Source organism: Bufo bufo, chromosome 4 (genome assembly GCF_905171765.1).
Source record: "Bufo bufo chromosome 4, aBufBuf1.1, whole genome shotgun sequence".
NCBI lineage: Eukaryota > Metazoa > Chordata > Amphibia > Anura > Bufonidae > Bufo > Bufo bufo.
Window position 1 is genome coordinate 541,791,708 of NC_053392.1, and position 25,079 is coordinate 541,816,786.

The 25,079-nt window shown below is 42.5% G+C and overlaps 2 protein-coding genes across 3 annotated transcripts in view; one reads left to right on the forward strand and one right to left on the reverse strand.

The window, feature by feature from the left end:
* Positions 1-25,079, forward strand: part of MACROD2 (mono-ADP ribosylhydrolase 2) — a 2,731,696-nt gene that overhangs the window by 503,644 nt on the left and 2,202,973 nt on the right. The window lies entirely within an intron of this gene.
* On the reverse strand, positions 11,521-23,594 carry FLRT3 (fibronectin leucine rich transmembrane protein 3). The gene is made up of 3 exons (XM_040429977.1): positions 23,351-23,594; positions 15,922-16,623; positions 11,521-14,835 (listed from the first exon to the last, which is right to left on the reverse strand). The coding sequence occupies exon 3, from the start codon at positions 14,806-14,808 to the stop codon at positions 12,853-12,855; it is 1,956 nt and encodes a 651-aa protein (XP_040285911.1). The 5' UTR covers positions 14,809-14,835; positions 15,922-16,623; positions 23,351-23,594; the 3' UTR covers positions 11,521-12,852.

Here is a 25,079-nt window from a genome sequence, read left to right on the forward strand (position 1 = left end):
ACTGGCACGGTGCAAGGCGAGACAATGCACGCTAACGATGTCATTTGTTTGAAAGTTGGTCCCTCCCTATGTTGAATGGAGGTGAAATGAGGCAAGTGTTTTCTGTGGGAAATGTGTGCGTAAAGTAAGAGCCAAAGGGGAGCAAACGACAAAGCGTAAAGTTCTAAAAAATGTGTTTTTATAAATAAGAAAGGCTTGTTGCGGTTATTAAGGACATTTTGGTTCACATATGTTTAAGTTATGGGTGAATAAGAAGTAGAGGGCTGGAGCCAGGAGTCGTGCAAGAAGGGAAATAAGGCTGCCAAATATGTCATGTTCACCTCACCACACTGCTGGGAATATGGCAGCGCACAGGATTCTAAAAAAAAAAATCTATATTTTTCCTCTAAATGTGGCAATGTACTACTGGAAACATGAGCTAAATTCTAACAGTTGTATAGGAGAGATTTGCTCTCTCCGTTACTCGTTACCCATATGTCTGGTTGGATCCAGCGTAGGTTTTCATTTGAGATTTGCCAAGATTGGCATTATATTACTCACAGAGCCGTAAGTTGAGTCTCCTGGGTCTAAATGCTACCTGTGCGCTCCCTGTAATTGTCCCTTATGACTTTTATCATTTTTATACTTCAGAGAAGGGACGTGCAGGAAGCTGAGATGTGAGGTGCTGTTTGGCAGGGTCTTCTCAATCACAGGAAAGTTCACCAGTTCCTCACCGACCATTATTTTCATCTACTGAAAATGTTCTACTAAAATGTAGGTTTTATCAACAGCTACACACATTTGGATTTTAGAGTTACTGCTCTTTTAAAGGGGTTGTCCACTTTTTAGAAACCCTTTTTGTTAAAGGGGTTGTCTCACTTCAGTAAATAGAATTTATCATGTAGAGAAAGTTAATACAATCCACTTACTAATGTATTGTGATTGTCCATATTGCCTCCTTTGCTGGCTGGATTCATTTTTCCATCGCATTATACACTGCTTATTTCCATGGTTATGACCACCCTACAATATACACTCACCTAAAGAAGTATTAGGAACACCTGTTCTATTTCTCATCAATGCAATTATCTAGTCAACCAATCACATGGCAGTTGCTTCAATGCATTTAGGGGGGTGGTCCTGGTCAAGACAATCTCCTGAACTCCAAACTGAATGTCAGAATGGGAAAGAAAGGTGATTTAAGCAATTTTGAGCATGGCATGGTTGTTGGTGCCAGACGGGCCGGTCTGAGTATTTCACAATCTGCTCAGTTACTGGGATTTTCACGCACAACCATTTCTAGGGTTTACAAAGAATGGTGTGAAAAGGGAAAAACATCCAGTATGCGGCAGTCCTGTGGGCAAAAATGCCTTGTGGATGCTAGAGGTCAGAGGAGAATCGGCCGACTGATTCAAGCTGATAGAAGAGCAACGTTGACTGAAATAACCACTCGTTACAACCGAGGTATGCAGCAAAGCATTTGTGAAGCCACAACACGCACAACCATGAGGCGGATGGGCTACAACAGCAGAAGACCCCACCGGGTACCACTCATCTCCACTACAAATAGGAAAAAGAGGCTACAATTTGCACGAGCTTACCAAAATTGGACTGTTGAAGACTGGAAAAATGTTGCCTGGTCTGATGAGTCTCGATTTCTGTTGAGACATTTAAATGGTAGAGTCCGAATTTGGCGTAAACAGAATGAGAACATGTATCCATCCTCTGATGGCTACTTCCAGCAGGATAATGCACCATGTCACAAAGCTCGAATCATTTCAAATTGGTTTCTTGAACATGACAATGAGTTCACTGTACTAAAATGGCCCCCACAGTCACCAGATCTCAACCCAATAGAGCATCTTTGGGATGTGGTGGAACGGGAGCTTCATGCCCTGGATGTGCATCCCTCAAATCTCCATCAACTGCAAGATGCTATCCTATCAATATGGGCCAACATTTCTAAAGAATGCTATCAGCACCTTGTTGAATCAATGCCACGTAGAATTAAGGCAGTTCTGAAGGCAAAAGGGGGTCCAACACCGTATTAGTATGGTGTTCTTAATAATTCTTTAGGTGAGTGTATCAGTGGTGGTCGTGCTTGTACACTATAGGAGAAAGCACTAGCCTCTCTGGTGGCTGGGACCGTGGGACTGTACAAAGGGTATTGCAGGGTGGTTGTAACCATGGAAACGAGCAGAGTATAAAGTGATGGAAAAATGAATCCAGCTAGCAAAGAAGCAATATGGATGATCACAATACATTAGTAAGTGCCTTGTATTAACTTTCTCTACATAATAAATGCTATTTGCTGAAGTGAGACAACCCCTTTAAATGTATCCCCCATATATTAGCTGACCACTGGGTAGCCCATTGCTGGGGAGCCCAAGCCCTTAGTTGTGATCTATGAGGAAACTTTCAACTCTTCTGCAGCGGCTCCATAGGGGGAATAAAGCATTACAGGGTGCCCAAAGAAACCAGTGGACTGTTCATGTAATGGTTGGACGTATTCCATCCTTTGGAGAAAAAGATGTTCTCTATCCACTCTCTACTCGGTCTTTCTAATGGCAGCAAATCATAGACTCGCGTTTTATGGGCAAAGGGTGATTGAACCCTATCACAAACCTATAGGTAAGTAGCTGACAACTAGGGTTTTTCATAAATGGAAACTAGCTTCAGTCTGTCTTGTATCTATTTACTGTGCATCATATTAGGCCCTTTTGGGTTCAGGAGAGGCCAAGCATAAAGTTTCTTAATGTCGATAGTCATGTGGAGATCAGAATCATGGCCACTGTCACATATCTCCAGTCCTGAGAACCTCCAGACATGTAAATGATATTAGCAGATATGTTCTGTAAACTTCTCTTAAAGTTGCTTCTCACTTCTCCTTTAGTGTTCCTTTAAATAGTTGGAGGCCGCTTCCTCTTGGGTTTCGCTGTGTGACTGTTCTTCTGTGTGACTGAGTAAGGCCAAGTTTACACTTCAGTTATTTGGTCAGTTATTTCCATTAGTTATTGTAATCCAAAACCAATAGTGAAGCCTACTTAAAAATTTGCACCTGTTCTGTGTTTTTGACTTGCATCTAGTTTTGTCTCACAATAACTGATCGAAATAACTGACCAAATAACTGTAGTATGCACTCCGCCTAAGGGCCCATTCACATGACCGTATATTTGAGTCCATTTCAATTGGGACGCAAAAGATGCGCATCCGTACTTCCGTTCCACGGCTCCGCAAAAAGATAGAGCATGTCCTATTCTTGTCCGCAAGAATAGGCATTTCTAATATAGGGCTAGCCGTTCCGTTCTGCAAACTGCGGAACACATGCGGCCGGTATCAATGTTTTGCGGAACCGCAATTTGCGGACCCCAAAAATGGATACGGTTGACTGAATGAGCCTTAAATAATGTGTTATCAATGTGCCAGTCGAAACGGAGTGGATGCAGATAACCCGCAGTACGGTTACTGCACACATCTGATTCTGATGTGTTGGCAAAATGCTGTTGTCACAGAGACTATTGATTCCTGGAGCGACTGTTTCTATCTGTCACTCCAACATTGTCTGTCTCGTCAGCTGCCCTCATAATACTGCATGGAAGTGACGCTGACACAGCCTCATGGAACTAATGAATCATGTCAATGAAATCCTGGAGAAATAAAAAAAAGTTGATTTTAAAAAACAAATCCGTTCTCATAAACGTGGCTGTATTACAGTTCTGTTTTGTAGAGAGGCCTAATGAGGTTTCTATGGAGGTATTCGTGGCCTTTACTGTTCCATATCTCCCTATGTCTCTGATTTCATACAAAGGCTAAAGATGACTTTTTGCACTTCTTCTAGGGTACAATAGCTGCATACCCATGGTACTTGATGGAGATTGCTCGGCAGTACTAGCTTTGCACTGCTGTACCAACCCAGTGCCCAAGTGTATAGGCCGCCAGTGCTGCAATTAACACCAAGCCCTATGACCAGTTCCCTCTCTGCAAAGAGTTGAAAAAACATTTTAAGGTGCAACAAGCCCAATGACTGCTCTACCTGTGTGCAGGGTGTGAATTCTTTAAAGGGGTTATCCGGGAGACAATATTGATGACCTATTGTCAGGATAGGTGTCGCGCTTCGGTGTGGAATGGAAACCCAAACCGAACGTAGGAGGGAAAGGGGTGAGGGGAAAAGGCCTGGAAACTATGGAAAGGAGCAGGTCACCTCCTAGAGAAACCATAATGAAAGTCCTGACTGCAAGTATAAACTGACCCCAGTGGTAGGTGAGTTTATACACAGGAACATAAAGTCCTAACTCACCCTGTAGGACCCTGGTGCTAATGTCAGGACAAGAGACAACCTGTTCCTCCAAACGGTAGGACGGACAGCAGTCTCCCTCAGGCCTAAACACAAATGACAGGGAAAAGAGCAACACAAGAAAACTCCAACAATAAACAAAAGGGGAAGAAGACACTTAACTTCAAATGGCTATGGAAGCACAGGAACTCCGCCGAGATCCAAACACCAGCAATCCACAACAAGACTGAAGCTATAAACTGCACAGCATAGTGGGAGAAGCCACAATAAATAGGAAAGGTTAAATGCCCACATAAGCAACATTTGAGGCAAGGGGTGTGCCATTACCCGAAACAACACAGACATGAATTGATCCACAAGGATCCTGTCAGATCAAACCACGTGTTGCCAGCCTCGCTGATCTCCTGGCACCCGTGACAATAGGTCTGGGACAATAGGTCATCAATAGGGATGAGCGAACTTGTGTTTTCAGGTTTGGGTCATTATGGATTCTGCTACCACGGACCATAAGTTATAGTCCGTGGTAGCGGAATCCATAAAGGAATTCTTAGATAACCCGAACCTTGTACGACCAACTTGAAAACACAAGTTTGCTTATCCCTAGTCATCAACATCTGATCTTCGGGAATCTGACCCACGGTACCCCCACCAATCAGCTGTCAGAAGAGGCTGGCGCTCTTTAAGCGCCTCAGCCTCTTCCTAGGTCATGTGATGTCACCGTACATTATTCACATGGCCTAGGTGCAGCTCAGCCCCATTCACGTCAAAGGGGTTGAGCTGCAATACCAAGCACTGCCACTCTAAGACGTATGGCGTCATGCTTGGAAAGCTGCCGGGAGCCCGCAGCGCTCATCAGAGCTCCATTGAATGCAGCAGCTCCTTAAGGTGCTGAGACTCGGACCCCCACAGATGTCATGATGACCTATCCTGAGGATAGCAAAAAATATATGAAGACAGCACCAATGTCCCTGAGGATAGGTCATCATTATTTTTTAAAGATAACCCCTTTAAGGGGTTACTCCCATGTTGGCCATGAAAGGCTCAGATGGGAGTAACTCCTTAAAGGGGTTATCTTGAAAAAATAACAGCCAGAGTAAGCATCAACTGGAGCTAAAGAAACTGCCAAGCAGACTGTGCTGTATCCGCAACTCCCATAGCAGTAGATGGGAACTTTGCAAAGAGTGTAGGAGAGCAAGCTACTCAGTTTTTATAACTCTCACGCTACCAGAAACCGCTTAGCATGCTGTTTGCATGGTTCACATTCACTGCTATAGGAGTTACAGCCAATGCACCTACTGGAACAGATCATGCTTATTGCACAGAGATGCAAGTAGGGCTCATTCAGATGAGTGATCTAAAACTCGTCTGTGTGCCAGCCACAAAAATAAGATTTTGTGAACAGACTGCACACAGCTTGCCTCCATGTGATATATTTTTTTCTCGTGCACCCATTCACTTGAATGTGCGAGTCTTGGTGAAAATTGGACCTCAATGGCGCATACTGCAATTTTCTCTGAAAATCACGTTTGTGAATTGTCCCATTGACTGTAATGTGTCAGTGTTCAGCCTGTGTGTGGGGTCTGGAAAATTTCTTGGCGTTTCTTTAAAAACGTTTATGCCAAATTTTGCCCCGGATAAGTGATAACTAACTGATCAATGAGGGTCTGACCAATGGGACCCCCACCGATCCAAAGAACTGCATCATGTTCCTTCAATCTGATGGAGCGACCTGCCACTCCTTTCATTCTCTTTACGACTGCTGGATATATTGGAGTACAGTTGGCTATTTCTGGTCATCCTATAGAGAATGAATGGAGTGGCAGGATGTATGCTTGACCTGGCGCTCCATCAGATCGGGGGAATGAGACCCGTTCTGTGGTCACAGTGGTTGGACCTCCACTAATCAATTTGTTCTCCCTTGTCCTGTGGATAGGGAATAACTTCAAAACCTGGCACAAACCCTTGAATATCTGTATTTAGGACAGGGGGCCGTTATTTGAAGTGTCGCTCCTCCAGTTTTTATTGTATTGTAGACTGAAATGCTCTTAAAGGTTTACTAATGGTGGAGTCCGTAAAGAAAGGTTACTCAGTACTTGGGGTACTTAGGGAAAAAATTAGGGCAACTACATAACCACAAGACAAGTGCTTAGCTCATAGCAAACACCATAAACTGATCAGTAAAGCCACGATCGCCCCCTGGTATCTGGAATACAGTAAATTACAATGGAATACTATTGGTTTTCCTGTAGATCTTAATGTCAGATATGTCTTACTACTTTGGCTTTTGTCATACAAAGACTCTTCTCACTCATAGCAGCTAACCATACTTTATCAGGAGATGACATGTTCTCCACTGTCACAACAGGTGACCCCAGAGTATATTATGTCCTATAACCCTTCTTATTACACTTATATTGTTCATGTGCAATAAATGGCACAGGTATTACAGGTGACTTCTCAGCGTGGACTTTAGTGGCATATCGCCAGGTGAGGGTACAACTATTATGACCCCCACAGACCACTAGGAAAGCATCAAGCTATTTTGTCTCCGATCTTTTTTGTTTCTTGTGGGATAATTGGTCGGCTGTGGGCATTAAAGTGTCCCTCCAAACATCCTCATCCACCCGGTCAGACATTGGATGTGGAGACATGACACTGTGCTAGAGGGCTGCCATGCGCTGTACTTGTACTTGCTGTGTATTTCTCCACTCCCAAGTCAGATTGGGCTGGAGAGAATACCTGGAGGGACAATTTAATGGGCCGACCATACGACATATGAAGAATATTAGTAATATTTGGCTAAGGGCTCGTTCACACGACCGTATGTCTTTTTCAGTGTTTTGCTGGCCTTTTTCCCAGATACATTATTTTTTTTTATTTTTTTTTATTTTTTTTTTCAGTAGTGTTTCCGGTTCCGTTTTACCGTATGGCATATACAGTATACAGTAATTACATAGAAAAAATTGGGCTGGGTATAAAATTTTCAATAGATGGTTCCGCAAAAAACGGAACGGATACGGAAGACATAAGGAGTACATTCCGTATGTGTTCCGTTTTTTTTTGCGGAGCCACTGAACGTGATTTGTGGGCAATAATAGGACATTTTCTATCTTTCAATGGAACAGAAAAACAAAAATACGGAAACGGAATGCATGCTAAATACATTTTATTTTTATTTTTTTGCCGGAACCATTGAAATGAATGGTTCCATTACGGAACTCAAAAAACGGCCCGTATACGGAACGCAAAAAATGTTTGTGTGAACGATCCCTAAGGCTACTTTCACACTTGCGGCAGAGTGATCCGGCAAGCAGTTCCATCGCCGGAACTGCCTGCCTGTTCCGGCAAAACGTATGCAAACTGAAGGCATTTGTAAGGGCTCTTTCACACTTGCGTTCTTGTCTTCCGGCATAGAGTTCCGTCGTCGGGGCTCTATGCCGGAAGAATCCTGATCAGGATTATCCTAATGCATTCTGAATGGAGAGAAATCCGTTCAGGATGCATCAGGATGTCTTCAGTTCCGGAACGGAATGTTTTTTGGCCGGAGAAAATACCGCAGCATGCTGCGCTTTCTGCTCCGGCCAAAAATCCGGAACACTTGCCGCAAGGCCGGATCCGGAATTAATGCCCATTGAAAGGCATTGATCCGGATCCGGCCTTAAGCTAAACGTCGTTTCGGCGCATTGCCGGACCCGACATTTAGCTTTTTCTGAATGGTTACCATGGCTGCCGGGACGCTAAAGTCCTGGCAGCCATGGTAAAGTGTAGCGGGGAGCGGGGGAGCAGTGTACTTACCTTCCGTGCGGCTCCCCGGGCGCTCCAGAGTGACGTCAGGGCGCCCCAAGCGCATGGATCATGTGATCGCATGGATCACGTCATCCATGCGCATGGGGCGCTCTGACGTCATTCTGGAGCGCCCCGGGAGCCGCACGGACTGTAAGTATACCGCTACCCCGCTCCTACTATGGCAACCAGGACTTTAATAGCGTCCTGGGTGCCATAGTAACACTGAACGCATTTGGAAGACGGTTCCGTCTTCAAATGCTTTCAGTACACTTGCGTTTTTCCGGATCCGGAGTGTAATTCCGGCAAGTGGAGTACACGCCGGATCCGGACGACGCAAGTGTGAAAGAGGCCTAAGACTGATCAGGCATTTTTTAGACTGATCAGGATCCTTATCAGTCAGAAAAATGCATTGAAATGCCGGATACATCTTTCCGGTCTCATCCGGCAAAACGCATCCGGCATTTATTTCTTTCACCTTTTTTAAATGCCAGATCCGGCACTATTACATTACTGTGGCATTCAGGCAAGTCTTCAGTTTTTTGGGCCGAAGAAAAAACCGTAGCATGCTGCGGTTTTATCTTTTGCCTGATCAGTCAAAATGACTGAACGGAAGAAATCCTGATGCATCCTGAACGAATTGCTCTCCATTCAGAATGCATGGAGATATGCCTGATCAGTTTTTTTCTGGCATTGAGCCCTTTTGACGGAACTCAGTGCCGGAAAAGAAAAACACTAGTGTGAAAGTACCCTAAGGCCTCATGCACACGACCGTTGTTGTGTTCCGTTCCGTAAAATGGGGTTCCGTTGTTCCGTGATCAGTTTCCGTTTTTGTTTCCGTGTGTCTTCCTTTATTTTTGGAGGACCACCAAACATAAAGGAATGTAAAAAAAAGTCTGACATGTTTGCCATGCAAATGATAGGAATAAAATGGACGCGGACGCGGACGACAATCTTGTGTGCCTCCGCGTTTTTTTGCGGTCCCATTGACTTAAATGGGTCCGCAAACCGTTTTCCGAGGAAATAATAGGACAGGTTATATTTTTGACGGACTGGAACCACGGATCACGGACTCGGTGCACTATCCGCATTTTCAACGGCTCCATAGAAATTAATAGGTCCGCACCTGAAACGCTAAAATCGTCGGAACGGACACGGAAGCAAACAACGGTCGTGTGCATCAGGCATAAGGGTGCCATTTTGAAGATACCATCAAGCATCGGTATGATCATTTAGTGTCAATAATTCTAAGGCTTCAAAGAGATCCTGTTGCCAAGAAATGCAGTGCAGTCTGCAGGCAGCATGTTATAGAGCAGGAGGAGCTGAGCAGATTGGTGTATGGTTTTATGGGATGTGAGTCAGTAAAACCTGCAATTTATTCATTTAAATCTCCAATCTTTCTGAGCTTTGTAGCCAATTGGGTGATCTTTTCACTGATTGACAGCCAGCCCTGTATAAGTTTGTATACTAACACCCACTTGACTACTGAGCTCACATAAGGCTACATGCACACGACCGTATGTGTTTTGAGGTCCGCAAATACAAAAAAAAAAGGATGACATCCGTATGCCATCCTTTTTTTTTTTTTTTTTTGGCGGATCCAACAATGCCTAAAACGGACAAGAATAGGACATGTTCTATTTTTTTTTTTTGCAGGGCTATGGAACGTACATACTCAATGCGGACAGCACACGGTGTACTGTCTGCATTTTTTGCGGACCCATTGAAATAAATGGGTCCGCATCCTATCCTCAAAAAAACGGAAGGGACACGGAAACAAACAACGTTGGTGTGTATTTAGCCTTAAACTAATAAACTACAAGTTTTTCAGGGAAAATTCCTGTGTGAAATCTCATGTGCGGTGACGAATGATGTCACCATGCTGGTCAGTATGATCACGTCATTACGCTCCGTACAAGATTTCGTACAGGATCTTCAGTCGAGAGGCTGCTAGGGCCTCTTTACGAGTATCATTTGTTTATTTTTTAACAAATTAACCCTTGAAAGCCCTCATTTTTAATCTCCGATGCCGCGATCAGCAATGAACGCTGCATCTGAGGGGTTCAATGATGGGGGCTGCGCAGTCGCCATTCCCCGTCATTGGGCCCACTACTTAAAAAGAAATGCGCTTCGTGACAAAGTAATTTCTCACAAAAGGGGTTTTTTTCTGAAATTTGAAGTAGCCGAATTGAAATTTTATAAACCTCGTTCAACACTACCTTTTTTTTCCCGTCATCTTTAGTCAAAAAAATCTTTATATGCAGTTTTCACTCCCGCCACCGAGCCTCATAACTAGGTAGCACTTCCTGTTCTATAGGGATCGATTTTCAGTAGTCATCTTATCACAGGCAGGATAACAGTGGCAGATAATATATGTATATACACTATATATAGATAACACAGTAAGTGATGGTCACAGCTGTACTCCTCCCCCTCCCTGCACAGTGACCTCTGCACAGGTCAGTATATGCCCACAATATCTTCCTTAGAAGTAAATGAACATCTTCTGTCTGTTGTGTCTTTATGGCCTATGTGGCTCCTGTAAAGCATAGCTCTGAGGGCTGTTAACAGCAGCTTCGGCAAGATCGATGCCCCCATAATCGTGTAAAGGGAATAGTTTTTATTTTCTCATTGTAAATTTTTCCGTTGTGATTAGAAAAAAGAAATATATTTCACTATCTAGTTTAAAATAGTAAAAAAATATAGGTGATGCATTGCCTATTTATTTTAATACCTTTAATCAATGATAGTAAGCTAGTGACAGCAAGCCATAAAATCTATAGTCCGATCCTGTATGCCATAAATTATAACTGCATTCAATCACTAACCACTCCTGAAAAACTCTATGTAGGTTAATCCCGACCAGAAGTAAAATATTTATGTATGTAAAAATCTGAAAACACGTTACTGGCCTTAGCTGAAAGGCCATTGGGGTTTTTGTTCTTCAATATATGGCAAGTTGCCAATCGCCAATGGTGGTAATCCATAACATAACAGGAAATTCATACTAAAGTTATGTCAACATCATTTTCCCAACCCCCTCCCTCCCCTCTGCAAGGAAGAAAAGAATGGTCTCTCTTAAGAACCATAAATTAGGGCAATTTCTTAGGGCAGTCAATCTTCATCTGCTTTAACCAGACAAACTAAGCACTGATGCTTGCTCATAAGTGATGTTTAGACAGTTGGGTGCTTACTTGACCCTTTGGGACTTATTTGTGCCTCGCTTGCCTTCTGCTGGTATGTTTCTAATTCTAAGGTTGCATGACACTTAATACTTTTGATAGCCCAATGGTGAAAATTGCAGATTCGAAATGATAGGACTTCGCTAAACAAAGAAGCAATAGAAGCCTGCGAATAATTGCCGCTGATTAGGTTTCCTAATAATGGCTTGCAAATGTAGTCACGTTTTAGACGTCCATGGACCCTACGTATGTGCTCCTAATGAACCAAATCACACAAGTTTTTAACTTTTTTCATTTTATTCAGAGATAAGATCGATATTTTTCATAGTTCGCAAGTATGAAAAATTGTCACTGTCCAAAAAAACAAACCAAAAAAAAAACATAAAAAAGCAGAATATGTGTAGCATTGGATCAAGGCACATACAATACTGCCCAAAGAGCATACAACGCACTTTGGAGATTATTTGAAAAAATAAAAAAACAGAAGGGGGAGGGGAGGGTATATGGCAACAAATGTTTCTCGTTTTAAATATTAAATTAACAGAGGCAAAATGACATGGTACATATTTATAACACAACATGTAATGATGTAGTAATGGGCACTAGGGGCAACTGGTTGGCAAGAACATAGAATGTCCTATGTAAAAGAATGTTTTATTTTTTTGGGTAACAGTTTAGCAGACATTTTATATAATAAGTATTCTTATAGGCAATATGTGGTTATTTTGCTTGGTGGCAGATGAATGTATATATTATGTTATTATTAACCCCATGTATCATTGCTGAGCGGATGGACTTTTTTTAAAAATGGTCTTATGAGTTAATTTATCTACAATCTAAAAATGCTAGGCGGATATAGCATAACCTATAAAAAGTACTTCTTTTATTTAAAAAAAAAAAGTATTAAAAAGCCATTTATTTCTGTGTTTTACTGACCTCTGTTATGTAGTTAATACCCAGCATGCATGGGTTAACCTGTAAGTTATTTGTGTGGATCACATGGACCTTTTGAAAGGAGGGTTATGCCCATTACTACACACATTGAATTTTGTTTCTGTTTATTGAAAAACGTTGCGTACATTTTATTTTTACAGACTTAACAATACTGTTAAATGTTTTGAATATTTTCGTATTTTTTGTTTTTTTGTAGCTACATCTTATTTATACCATGTTTTAAAATGAAATGCAAAAAACGGCCTGTGCTTTTACTACAAAGATCTGGGAAATAAAAATGAGAAAAAAAAAATCCTGATTGTTCAACACATCCAAGAAATTCACTTTCACAGTCAACAAGTCATTTTTACTCAGTAGAACACAAAAAAAGTTAAATGGTCTGTAACTTCAATATTAGCAAGGAAAAAATACAGTACAAATTACAAAAAATACTAAAATAGAGAACTGTGGTCAGGTGACAAACTACATTTAATCGTAGCAGCAACCTGAAATTTTTCAACTTTTAATAAAAAGTTCTTAAATATAAATTATATGGCAAATGTACAGTACATTGCTCCTTCAAATGTTCATTTTTTGTGTTTTAATAATCCAGTGTTTTGCAGTAGAACAGTGAATCCCATTCACTTAAAGTTCCTATAAAAAGTCTTGTGCCCTTAAGCATCATGAATGTGAATGGTCAGAATCTGGTATACCACTGTCTCTGTAGCTTCTGTTACTGCTGCTTTCACTGTGACTGGTTTTGTACAAGGTTACTCCATTAGATGGAAATATAGTGTGCAAAATAAACTCCTCCTTGGACATTGGTTCACTATTTATTGGTATCATCTGAAAAGAGGTCTCCCTGATTTCTAAAATGGAGTTGTCCTTTTTAGTCCCCGCCTCTGCATAGTCATCTTTTCTTCTGCGACCCTTGCTGTAGGCACAGTTCCTGGAAAAGAGGGAACCGTTCCGATGAACATACCAGCAAACCAGTGCAAGGAGTGAGATTGCCACCAGCGCCACAGCTCCACCTATGATGGCGGCCAGGGGCAAGCTTGAATTTTTATAAGGCTCCTTCTCCTGCTCTCTGTTTAATGTTGTGGTTGGGTTGTACATTTTAAGTGGAGCAGTCTCTGTTTCGATGCACACAGGAGTTTCATCCAGTAAGAAGAAATTTTCGGTTTCCATGGGAACCATACATATACGGTATGGAGACTCTGGCTCGAGAGCAGTCAACAGGTATTCTGTTCTGTCACCAGTGACGATTGTCTCTGTTATAGACCCAAAAACTGGACTGTGACCCAATTGCCAGCTCAGTCTCAATGACTTCATCGGTAAGGAAATTTTCCAAGAAATGTGAATGGTTTCAACAGTGACAGATTTCACATTGATGGTGATAATTTTCCTGACTGGTATTGGAGTGGTTCTGTAAATTTTATTGAGGTCAGGCAGCTTAATCTCCGGCTGTTTGGTCACAGATACTGGACGTTGCCCTTGTGCCGGAAGCAATGTGTTTAACATAGTTGTTGTTGTGATGTAGACTGGCTTTGTATTAATTCGGTCCTTACAATCAAACAGCTCTTTGTTAAGGTCTTTGATAGTCATCCCTCTCACCCGTTCTGGTGCCTGGCACATCAGTCCACGGACATTAACTTTGGAAGGCAAAGACTGCAGCCAGTCACGGACCCATTTCATCTTGCAACCACAATACCATGGATTATTACGTAGGAATAACTGTGTCAAATTATCCAGGTCATCGAAAATGCCCTGAGGTAAAGACGTTAGGTTGTTGTTGGACATATCAAGCCGATAAAGTTGGGTTAGATCAGCAAATGCGTTGGGTGGCACATAGTTCATGTGGTTCTCCTGAAGATAAAGCTTTTTCAGGTTTGTGCCTGGCAGATTTGCAGGAGGAGATGTTAGGGAATTTCGAACTAATGAGAGTTCTGTCAAATTAATCAGGTTCATAAAGACTCTTTCCCCAAGGCCATTATTGTTTAAGAGATTTCCATCCAAAACTAGACGCTTTAGATTTGTAAGGTCTTGCAAAGAGATTTCTGCAATAGTAGAAATGCGATTATCATCCAAACGCAGCTCCTCAATGGTGCGAGGCAGACCCCAGGGTATTGTGCTTAGGTGGTTTCGTGAAAGGAATAGAAGTCGGAGATAGACGTTGTCTCTGAATGCACCATCCTCAATGCTCACTGCAGACACGGAATTATCATCAAGATGAAGCTCTTCAATAGCAGGAATCTGTGCAAGTGCATCGTAGGTAATAGTCCGAATATTGTTCTCCTGCAGATGCAACTCTTTAACATTTTTGGGGAGGTTAATTGGAAACTCATCTATACTGTTCCGATATAAATAGATTCTCTCCACTTTCTCCAAGCCTCTCAAGTCAGACGGTATCCCCGCATTGTTGATCTGATTATTTTGAAGGTACAGAGTTGTAGCATCCTCTGGTATCCCAGAGGGAATAGATGTCAAGTCTCTATCATTGCAATAAATGAAGCCTCCATCACAGCGGCATAATGAAGGGCAGGATTTGGCACTGGCATAATGTGGCGCCATCCGAAGTAGTAACAGTAATTGGGTCCAAGCGACAAGAAAGTTCCAGGTTTCAGCACTCATGGTCATGAAGGATAAAAGCTTCAGGTAGCTGGTCTGTAAGAAGGAAAAAAAAAACATCATCTTCATTAGTGCCTACAATACATGGGTAGACATGTACAAAAAAAATCAAGTGTTGTATTGTCAACCATGAAGGTGCAATCTCTGTAAATGATAACCATGGGTAAAATGTAAGCTGTTCTCCTATGTCAAAAATATTACATAATCCAGAATGAAAAGGTTTTCATTGTGGGTTGTACTGATAGTTGTCCTAGAAATGTTATAAAAAGCATTATACTGATTCCTAATCCAGAGAATTAGAAAATAAAGTGACTTGTTCTTTTATTAAATTTGTGATGCTTACTAAAACTTTGATGGCTGCTATATACAACTTGTCCACTGGGGGCACTGTTGAGCTATACTGTATTTACAGTTAGACTTTGCTAAGCAAGCAGCTGTGTTCAACGGCTGATAGAAATCGGAATTATGCATTCATATAGGATTATGTTTTATTAATAGTATTAACAAAAACTCCATAAATATGGTAAATGCTGGTCTTACAACTAGAGTAGAAATAGCCTTGGGGCATCTTTTTTAGCAACTGTAAAATTAATAGATTTCAGTTCTCGAATAAAATCATAAAATGTGATCCACTGTTAACTAGTTAATTCTTTGATTTATTTGAATGTGTTGGCAGTGACTGGTCTTACTGCAGTTTCCTCCTCGGTATAGATATTAGAAACCTCTTGCGTTGTGTAGCAGATATTTAATATGGTCTCTCCTCTATACATTTTGAATGGTCATGTTTATTTGGGCTAAACAGTGTTTGCAACCATACTGCCTGCAAATCGGGCCTTGCTGACCTGTTTGTATAGTCTAGGCAGCAAAAACAACTCCTTCTGGAGGTTGTATCTTTAAAATATGCATGACATCTTACATCTAAATGAGAAGACCGAATAATCAGTCATAGTGTAGGTGCCTTCAGAGCTTGGATACAGACCACTTTTGGATGTTGCAGTACAAGGAAGGATTTATCTAACACAAAGGGGTCTGAAGGACATGACTCATGAGCTATACAGCATCGCTATCAGAGATTCTTCCCCATCATTATCAGCACTGAATAGACACTAGACAAAAACATACCTGAAGTGTGAGCTGATGTTCCTCTGAATTCTCCTGTGGGCAGAGATTTTTGAAAGCTCCCGAAATAGCAAGGTCTGGGTTATCTCATTGAGCAATTCCTCTTTCACAGTGTTTATTCCTTATTCATGGAAGAAGGGACTGGATTTGACTGTCTCTTGTCCACATCACAGCCAATGCTTATTGCCGACACCAATTCGTATGTTTAACTAGCTTCAGTTTCCTGCAACCATGTGATGTTTTCTCCAACGCCAGATTAACAGTTTCTTTATAATCCCCTTTTGGTTGGCTTAATTTCATGCCAGAAATTGACTTTCCATTTATAAATGCTCCTCAGGAACGCCAGTAAAATTAACTCCACACCAGGGGCATTATTCATAAAGCAAAGCCTGGAATAAATAGTGCATTCAGAGTAGGTACATGCTTCCCTCCTTGTCTTTCCTGTGCAGATTCAACCATGAATGCTCTCTGTACAGTAGTCACATCCCAGAAGGTTCACACCCGTTGTGAAAACACCACTGTTTCCAAGCCAAACTAAGAAAATTCAATAAAATTAAAAATTAAAAGAAAAACTGGTGGAAGAGAAATATCAGGAAGAGTTTTTTTTGTAAAGGGCGTAATTTTCAAGAAGTTTTCAATAAAAAAAAAAAATGTTGTGTGCTAGTTCCTTTAAGTTCCTCACGAGAACTTGTTTGTCCACGATTTCTGGGGAGAGAAAAAATGATAGTTATCTATTGGTGAGAGTGAAATGTGACATAACGGCTGACTGATGAGTGCTCATTAGTTTCAGAATAAACTCAACTTTTGACTTTCTCCTCTACGGCCAAACCTCAAAGTTCTCAGAGGTCACTACCATGATGCCACTCAATGCCACAATTTCTAGTATTTCACATCAGCCATTCCAGTGCATCCATCCAAGAGCGACTGTAATTGAAGTCAGCTTCAATCAACCAACTGCAGAGAAATTACTTTAGCAGACGGTGACACCTGTCTTTTTCTATTACAGACCAAAGCACAATTCCCCCCCCCCCCCCCCCGCTGTCCACAAGTTTTATACATGTAATAGATAACCAAGCCTCAGAGCCAGTCCAGCCCGGGCACACTAAGGCAGCCGACCTACTGTTATAAAGCATGTGCTGGCACCATAAAATGTCTTACTGCATGGACTGTAGGGTGTGCATGTAATGTATGTCCTTAGCACTGACGGTGGAGGCAATCACAGAACTCATACCCATTAAATCACCAGGCAGCGGTGACATCACAGATTGCCTGCCTCCAGTCTACATATGGCACAGGCACATTGTAAAGCGTTTCTGATCCACCAAGAGCTTCTGATTGTATTGAACTAATAAATGGCTCGTTTTATTTGCCTTTTTGATTTGTGCAAATCTTTCTGTCGCTTTAACAGATCTATATGATGTACGGGTCGACCTGCCAAGGTGCTTAGAGTGACAAGTAAAAGAATTTGCGTAAGCTGGAAATACTTGACCCTGAAATTAAGGAATGCCGTAGCAGCAATTTGCCTCTCCACTCAGTAATTACATGGCATCCAGCAAGCAGAGCATCTGTTCCAGAATTAAAATGCTCCTCGCTGCCAGTATGCCGACTAATAAATGCCGGAGCCCTCTTTTATTTAAAATAAATTCCATCTCCACTTGATTAATCTTTAATATAGGGTTAAGCTAGCTGGGATTATGGATAGCGCCTCAGGTAATGTGCCGCTGGCCTAAGCAGTTACTTCTCAAGGCCCCATTTTACTATGTATCTATGGAAGGGTTTTAATTAGCAGTGAACGGACGGGTGGCTTCCCGTGGTAAGTTGTGAGGATGAGACTCTGCTAGTAGACAAATCAGACACAGACTTCCACCAATGTGGACTTAACCCTTTACCCCCCCCCCCCCTCCCCAGACTCCGCGGATGTTTGTCTCCACGTCTGTCTGATTATTACCATGTGTTAAATTTCTTTTAACAACTGCTGAAGTGAATCTGAGCAGCAGCCAAACATACGATAAAGTATTTTTATGACTGCTGCAATCTGCCTGCACGTAATTAAAGAGGCCGTTTAAACAGTCTACATATTTATTTCATCTCTGGGTTCAGTTCATGTTTTTCCTTGCAGTTTCTCCTCCATCTTGTCACTGACAGCACTTGTCAGCAGAATATGGCAAGAAAAAGATCAAGTTTAAGAAAGTTGCTTTGAAGGTGCGGATTTGCTTCATTAGCATGCATGAGGAAAAGACTGCAGTGGGCGCCCTGGTATTTTTTTTTATTTTTATGTTGAGTGTTAAACTGTGTCTTTTTAACCCTTATTGTCATGCAAACCGACGTCTAATGCTGCTATTGTGGTCGGGTCTGTGCTGGACTTAACTGGAAGCTCATTAGGATCTATGGCGACTGTAGGCCTTTTTACTGCAATAAAAAGTATAGCAAACAACACAGAAGCATAAAAACCATCCACTAAACAAAAGCAAAGCTTTGAGGGGGGAATAATGACTGCCGGAAAAATGTAGATTGGAATAAATTCTTCAGCGGCTTATAAAGAGATGGCCCCCTTCACATCTGTTTGCCACTCTGTTTGATATGATATGTTTAGCATATCAATAGCTAGCCCTGATGTTATAGCCAGAGCCCCGGACAATCCCCCTGCCATGGGCAGTCTAACCCGTCTTTAATTCTTCTTGGTACGTGCATTGATTGACCTTGCTCATTGTACATCAAATATGACCTGGGCCTGGCCATGGCGGAGAAGAGAGGGCCGCTTGTTCCTATTCTTTTCAATGGCTTTGCTACCGGCTTAAAGACTGGTACATACACAACCCCATTGCTTGACTACGAGGAGTCGTGTGGCTGTATACACAAGAATGCACGATTATATTTTTAACGACATGACTTTAGGGCTGTCGGCTTTCCTAGTCTGGATCTGCTGTGTTTATTTTTGAACGTGTTCACTTCAGTAGGTAAAAGAGCTTTATGGTTTTGCAAATAGTTTAAGTATGTAGAGGGACTAAGGATTTGCAAGTCATTTTGCAGTTTGAAAGTATCTGCCATGCTCTCTTGTGTTTCACATTTTTGGAATTGATGACAGCCTGGCCAGTAGCAGTCAGATTTTCCACGATCATCGGATTTCACCCAGGGAGTTGTCTATTTTGTTTACCAGCAACTATGAGAGAGGATCTAGGGTGGTCCAGAGTTCCGTGTGGAATCGTTCATGGCCACTTCTATGAGGCTGTGGGCTGGAGATTATATTAATTTTTTAAAATAGGGAACATGGAAATGTTATATGGGTTTTGGAGACATTCCAGACATTTTAGGATCTAGGAGTAGGCCTTGTGGAGAAGAAATATGGTGCAGCTGGGCTCTGGATTGAATTCCATTCATAAATCATTTTAGACTTCATTAGTGTTGGGAATAATGAATTATTACGAAGTGTCTTAATCGCTTCACTTTTACATCCAGCTATTGAAGACTTGGCCAAATGTATTGAGATCCTACACTGGAAATATAACGTGCGACCATAACTAGTGGATGGATTGTTGGGAGGGTCGGCTGCTGCTTCAACATTAGACTTGGGAAGATCTAAAACAAAATCTATTACTCTTTAAACTAACAATGAAATTCAGTGTAGGCAAGTAATGGGTAACATAGTACATGAATAGATCTAGGAGGCTTCCACTATCTGCATGATTTTGAGAAGACAGAGTTCCTCTGGGTCACTGAACCAGCAAGTACTGTAGAAGCATGGAGAGGACAACTACCACTCCAAATAGATTCTGCAACCTGCAATATTATACCATGTTGGAGTCTTTACCGCATTCATTAAACTTGAGATAGAAACCAGATTACATCTCCAATCTCCTCACTATTCAGGTCCCACCTGAAAACCTATCATCAATGACATATTTTCCAAGGTTTGCTATGTGAACATGGTTCAGAGTTACCTCTGAGGAGTAGTCAAGGCGACTTAGATAAGTACATGCAGGCAGAACGCAAAACAATTGATCTCATTGTTTCTAGAAGTGCAGGAAGTTTTTGGTGTCCTACCTGTTAAAAAAGAGTTTAAAAATCCCTGACACTCCCCCCCCCCCCCCCCCCCCCGGGCGTGACAAGTGGATACGTGTTCCCGCTCCTGACTGCAAATTAGCTTTTTTGCTCAACACCCAAGACGTTTTTACAATTATGAAGTCATTGGTTATCAATGCCAGAATGAACACCATTTGAAAACCCTGTATATATAACTAGTAATAAGTGTAGCATACATAAAGTTACAATTTAACAGTAGCAGCAACTTCTGGTGTGAAACCTCCATGAGATAGCTTCAGCATACAAGACTCGTAATGGAATGCTTGTGGAAGAGCCATAAGGGGAAAAAAAGAATGATGTTTCAGGCCAAGGTCCTGTTTTGTGTTTTTTCTGAACTGCTACAGATATGGTTACAAAGTGTCCTGTACCTGATGTAAAGTAGCCTCTATTTCCGAGCCTTCACATACAGCCAGGAAGCAGCCCTGACTTTGCTTTGTTCATAAAGTTAAAAAGGGGGGGGGGGGGGGAGGAAAAGAAAAAAAATTGAGCTGAAAAACTTGCTCCAGCTGAGCTTATGCCCATCGGGGGGTGGTCCACTCTCTTAGACACCTTTTTCTGTTGAGACCCACAAGTCAGACACTCGCCGCTTCTGTCCGGCTTTCCCAACTTTAATTGCAACAAAGTCCCCCGTTGAGTGGAACAGCGCTGTGTGCAAGGGAAAGGTCTCCTTTTGAAGGGCTCACTGAAGCCCTAATGGCCATGCTGATTTCATTAACCATGGTATTTATTTAGTCATTATTCCTCACAATGCAGTGGTGCCAGCAGATCGGCGCTGCCCCCTTTATAACTCGCCATGGCTCACTTGGTTATGTAGCCCGAGGTTAGGGAGCACAAATAAACGCCAATCCTTTCTAGGTAACATTCAGCTTTCAGACCTATAGACTACTACACACAGACTGTTCATGGGGACTACACATAAGAGCATTCACCCATCTACCCCTCTTTCACAGTATACACCTTATAGCTCTATATACTCTTACAGTGTGATCATGTAGGTACATGTATTGATACCTATGTGTCAGTGGACATGTATTACTATAGGAGTGGTGATTTATAAAACTAGAGGGAATCATTTTCTGCATTTCTGTAAAAGAAAGGAACATGGCTGTCCAATCACGCAGCACAGAACGGCCCCTCACAAGACTGTCTTTTCGTGGAGTGAGATTTTTTTTATTTCATGCCTCAAGCCTAAACAGATAATTGTGTTTTTTCATCCTGCGGGAGAGTAATGTTAGTTAGGACTGCACACCCGCAGGCGCTAGATGGCGAGCATAATTAGAGTTTATCTGATTGGACAGAGCTGTACAGAGAGAACGGACCCAGGGAATAGATAATTAATAGTCTAGTAACAAAGTGTGACAGCAGCCAGAATTTGACCAAATGCATTTCCCTGGCTTTGATACGGAGCAAACGGCTATTCCATATAGAGCTGGTCAATTATAGGCATGCAGAGGGCGTGTTCAGCATATGATCAGTAATCCCATGCCCGTCTCATGGGCAGTTAACCAGTGGAGAGCTGGACTGACTGCTGGCCATCTTTAATTTAGCGAGGGTGCAAAGTACGAAACGGGGGGGGGGGGGGGGGAGAAAGCTGTATAATGTTATAATGTAGATGGAGTGTAATAGGTAACATAGTATGTGTACAAATGTGTGTGTCTCTTATGGATCTGTATCAATAGTAGGTTTGTATGTATGTGGAGGTTTTGTGTGTGTATATATGTGGTTATGTACAGTGAGTATGTGTGTTTATATGTAACACTGTGTGTGTGACAGTATGTGTGTGTGTGACAGTATGTGTGTGTGTGACAGTATGTGTGTGTGTGTGACAGTATGTGTGTGTGTTTATATGTAACACTGTGTGTGACAGTATGTGTGTGTGTGTGACAGTATGTGTGTGTGTGACTGTGTGTGTGTGTGACAGTATGTGTGTGTGTGTGACAGTATGTGTGTGTGTGACTGTGTGTGTGTGTGACAGTATGTGTGTGTGACAGTATGTGTGTCTCTGTGACAGTGTATAGTTGTAGGTGTTGATATGACTCAGTGTATGTATGTGTTTACATGAGACAGTATGCACTTGTCTGTATTACACAGTGTATATGTGACAGTGTATAGTTGTAGGTGTTTACATGTGACACAGTGTATGTATATATGAGACAGTGGATGTGTTTATCTGAGTGTTTACATGACACAGTATACATGTCTGTTTGACACAGTATGCACTTGTCTGTTACACAGTGTATATATGTGACAGTTATGTGATTATGTAGCAGTGTCTACATGTGTGTCTGAGTAGTGCAGTATATATATGTGTGCGCTGTATTATCATGGTAGTATGTTTATTACCGGTGGTATTGGTGGCAGGGTGGACACTGGCAGCCTGAGCCTTCTGCAGATAACCCGATTAGAGGCTAATGCTGAATGAATATATTTGCAGGGATTAATCTCCTTGGCTGGAGAGTCTGATCTGGAAGTAGAGGCACAGCTCTGTGGTGGGCTAGCAGCTGCAGCCCATGGGTAGGAGCCAGGGCTGAGCAGACAGACACAGGCGCCCACACTTCTGTGTGCCCACCATAGCCGGATCCCTAAGAAACATGGACTGGATATCAATCCCAGATGTAGACGATATGGACTCCCCAGTACACGTCCTGGATGAGCACAGACTACTCTATAGGAGCTAGCCTCTTCTTCCCATTAAATCCCCCTCATCTAGTCCCCTTGCTGCTTTTTACATTTAAAGAAAAAAAAAACATAATTCCCTATTGTCAGTGGGGTTCCCCAGCGCGGAGACAATGCCGAGTCCCATAAGCTTGCCATTATCTGTCCTTCCATTGCTATGCTAGTCACATACTTCAGGCAGTGAATTTTAGTTTAATGTCTAGAATAGGAGAGGATTTTTTTTTTTTGAAATAGGATTCATTCCCACAGTAATGCTGTGTCGGGGGGGAGAGGGTTTTTGTTTTTTTCCTATACAGCAGTTCAGGTTTTGAGATGTAGGTGTAGCTGTTCATTTGTGTTGTCTTCTCACTACTAACCTCCATGTATCACCGAGCTGGGGCTCTGCCTTCAGTCTACATCCAGTACTGATTCTCCTCTCTGGTATTTTAGGGGACCCCCACCCATGTGCAGCCCCTGCTACCTCTACCCTGTTCTTAGGGACCATTGGACAGGTGGAGGAAACTTCAGCTGCAGGTTGTGCCCAGGAGCTGACACTCTTTCCCCCCCTGACTATCCTCCTCTCTAGATCACATACATGTTTGCAAAGAATATAGAGTTGCATGTCATAGCTTTAGAGTCCTCCATGGAGAAGAACATGCTGATCACTGCTGGAGAAGTCCACTGATGTGTGGCTTACCTGGAAAATCTGTGCAGAAGAAGGAATCCAGTCCTGCCAGGGATCTGTGAGAGGGAATATTCCAGTTGTAGTCCTATAGAGCATATAAGTCCCCCAGGCTGTAGGATGACCATAGAGACAGGCAGGAGAGCAGCTTAGCTGTGTGAGCTTGTAGCAGGCAGCATCATTCCCTGCGCGCTGAGAAGTGCTAGGTCCTCTGTGCCCACCTCAAAGTCTGAACTTCCAGCAGCAGCTCACAGTGGCTGAGTGAGGGCTGATGTCATGGCAGGAGGAGAGGCTTCTGCCAGCCCTGCCCCAGTGAGGTAACCTCCTCTGCAGACTGCATGCACATAACAGCCACTAGAGGGCGCAGGTCAGCCTTCCTCTGGAGTCCTCACAGTGTGGGCATCCTCCCTGGCTGCTTGGCTTATATAGGCTGTTAACTCTTTGACTGCTGGAGCTGGATGGGCTGTCTGATGAAAGAGAGCAGAGTGCATTGGACGGAAAGAGCTGCTATTGTTATGCGAAGGATTCTGGAGGGCTTTCAGACCTGAAGATATGTGACATCAATCCTGGAGAAGTGGATTTTTATTTATTTATTTTTATATATTATTTATTTATTTTTGTAAGCAATAAGAACACTGAGCGCTTCTCATCATGGAGACCAGTTGATTGCATTCAGAAGCACCTAGATAAGGAATTAAAGGGCTTTTCCAGGAATATTTAAAGGTGTATTCCCATCACAGACATTGATGGAATATCACTAGGGCATGCTGGGACCTGCTCCTTGGGGCCCCGGAAGTGAAGGAGAGCACAATTGGTAAATAGTTAATTTTCCCCAGAAAACCCCCTTCACCCCAAATTCTCTCTGAACCTTTTATGCACACGGAGAATGCTGTATGTGTGTGAATAAGTACACAAGACCTAGAAAGTTTGTATGTTCTCCCCGTGTATGTGTGGGTTTCTTCCGGGTTCTCCGGTTTCCTCCCACACTCCAAAGACATACTGATAGAGAACTTAGATTGTGAGCCCCATTGGGGACAGCCTGATGCTGATGTCTGTAACGCGTGGCGGAATATGTCAGCGCTAAAATAAATAAAAGCCTTAAACCCTAAAGGTGGCCGTACACCATAGATAGTTGGCCACTCCTGACCCACCTCCCCCCATACACATAGACGCTCAACTTCAAGCCAAGCATGCATGTGCTGTTAAGGCTACCTGCACGTGGTGCACATTTTTATGCAGAAAATTTGCAAGAAACCCGCACAAAGAAAGCATATAAATCTGCACAGTTGGTTCGTTTCCTGTGCAGTTCTTGGTGGAGATTTCTTTGTCTGTGAACACCCCATTGAAGTCTTAGGGGAAAACCACTTAATATACACACCGAAAATAAAAGCAAAGTGAACATGAGATTTGTCTGATATCAGTCATTTTGCTGGAACTGTATTACGCAGCAGTTTTTCTGCGCACAAAAAACCACACGTAATCTGCATCGTGTGCAGGCACCCGTACAGGGAGAAGGGGATAAGCTGCTTTCAGACACCTTTGGGTACAGCTTAACTCCCTTGGCAACAAAGGATCATCTATGATAAAATGCGGTACGATTGAACCTTCTTTTACACGAACTTTGACATCAGAAGAAATCAGAATAACCGCCATATACTTTTACACTGGCGTTTTGGCTTTCCGTTTGTGCGATCCGTTCAGGGATCTCACAAGCGGTCCAAAATGGAACAGTTTTGCCCTAATG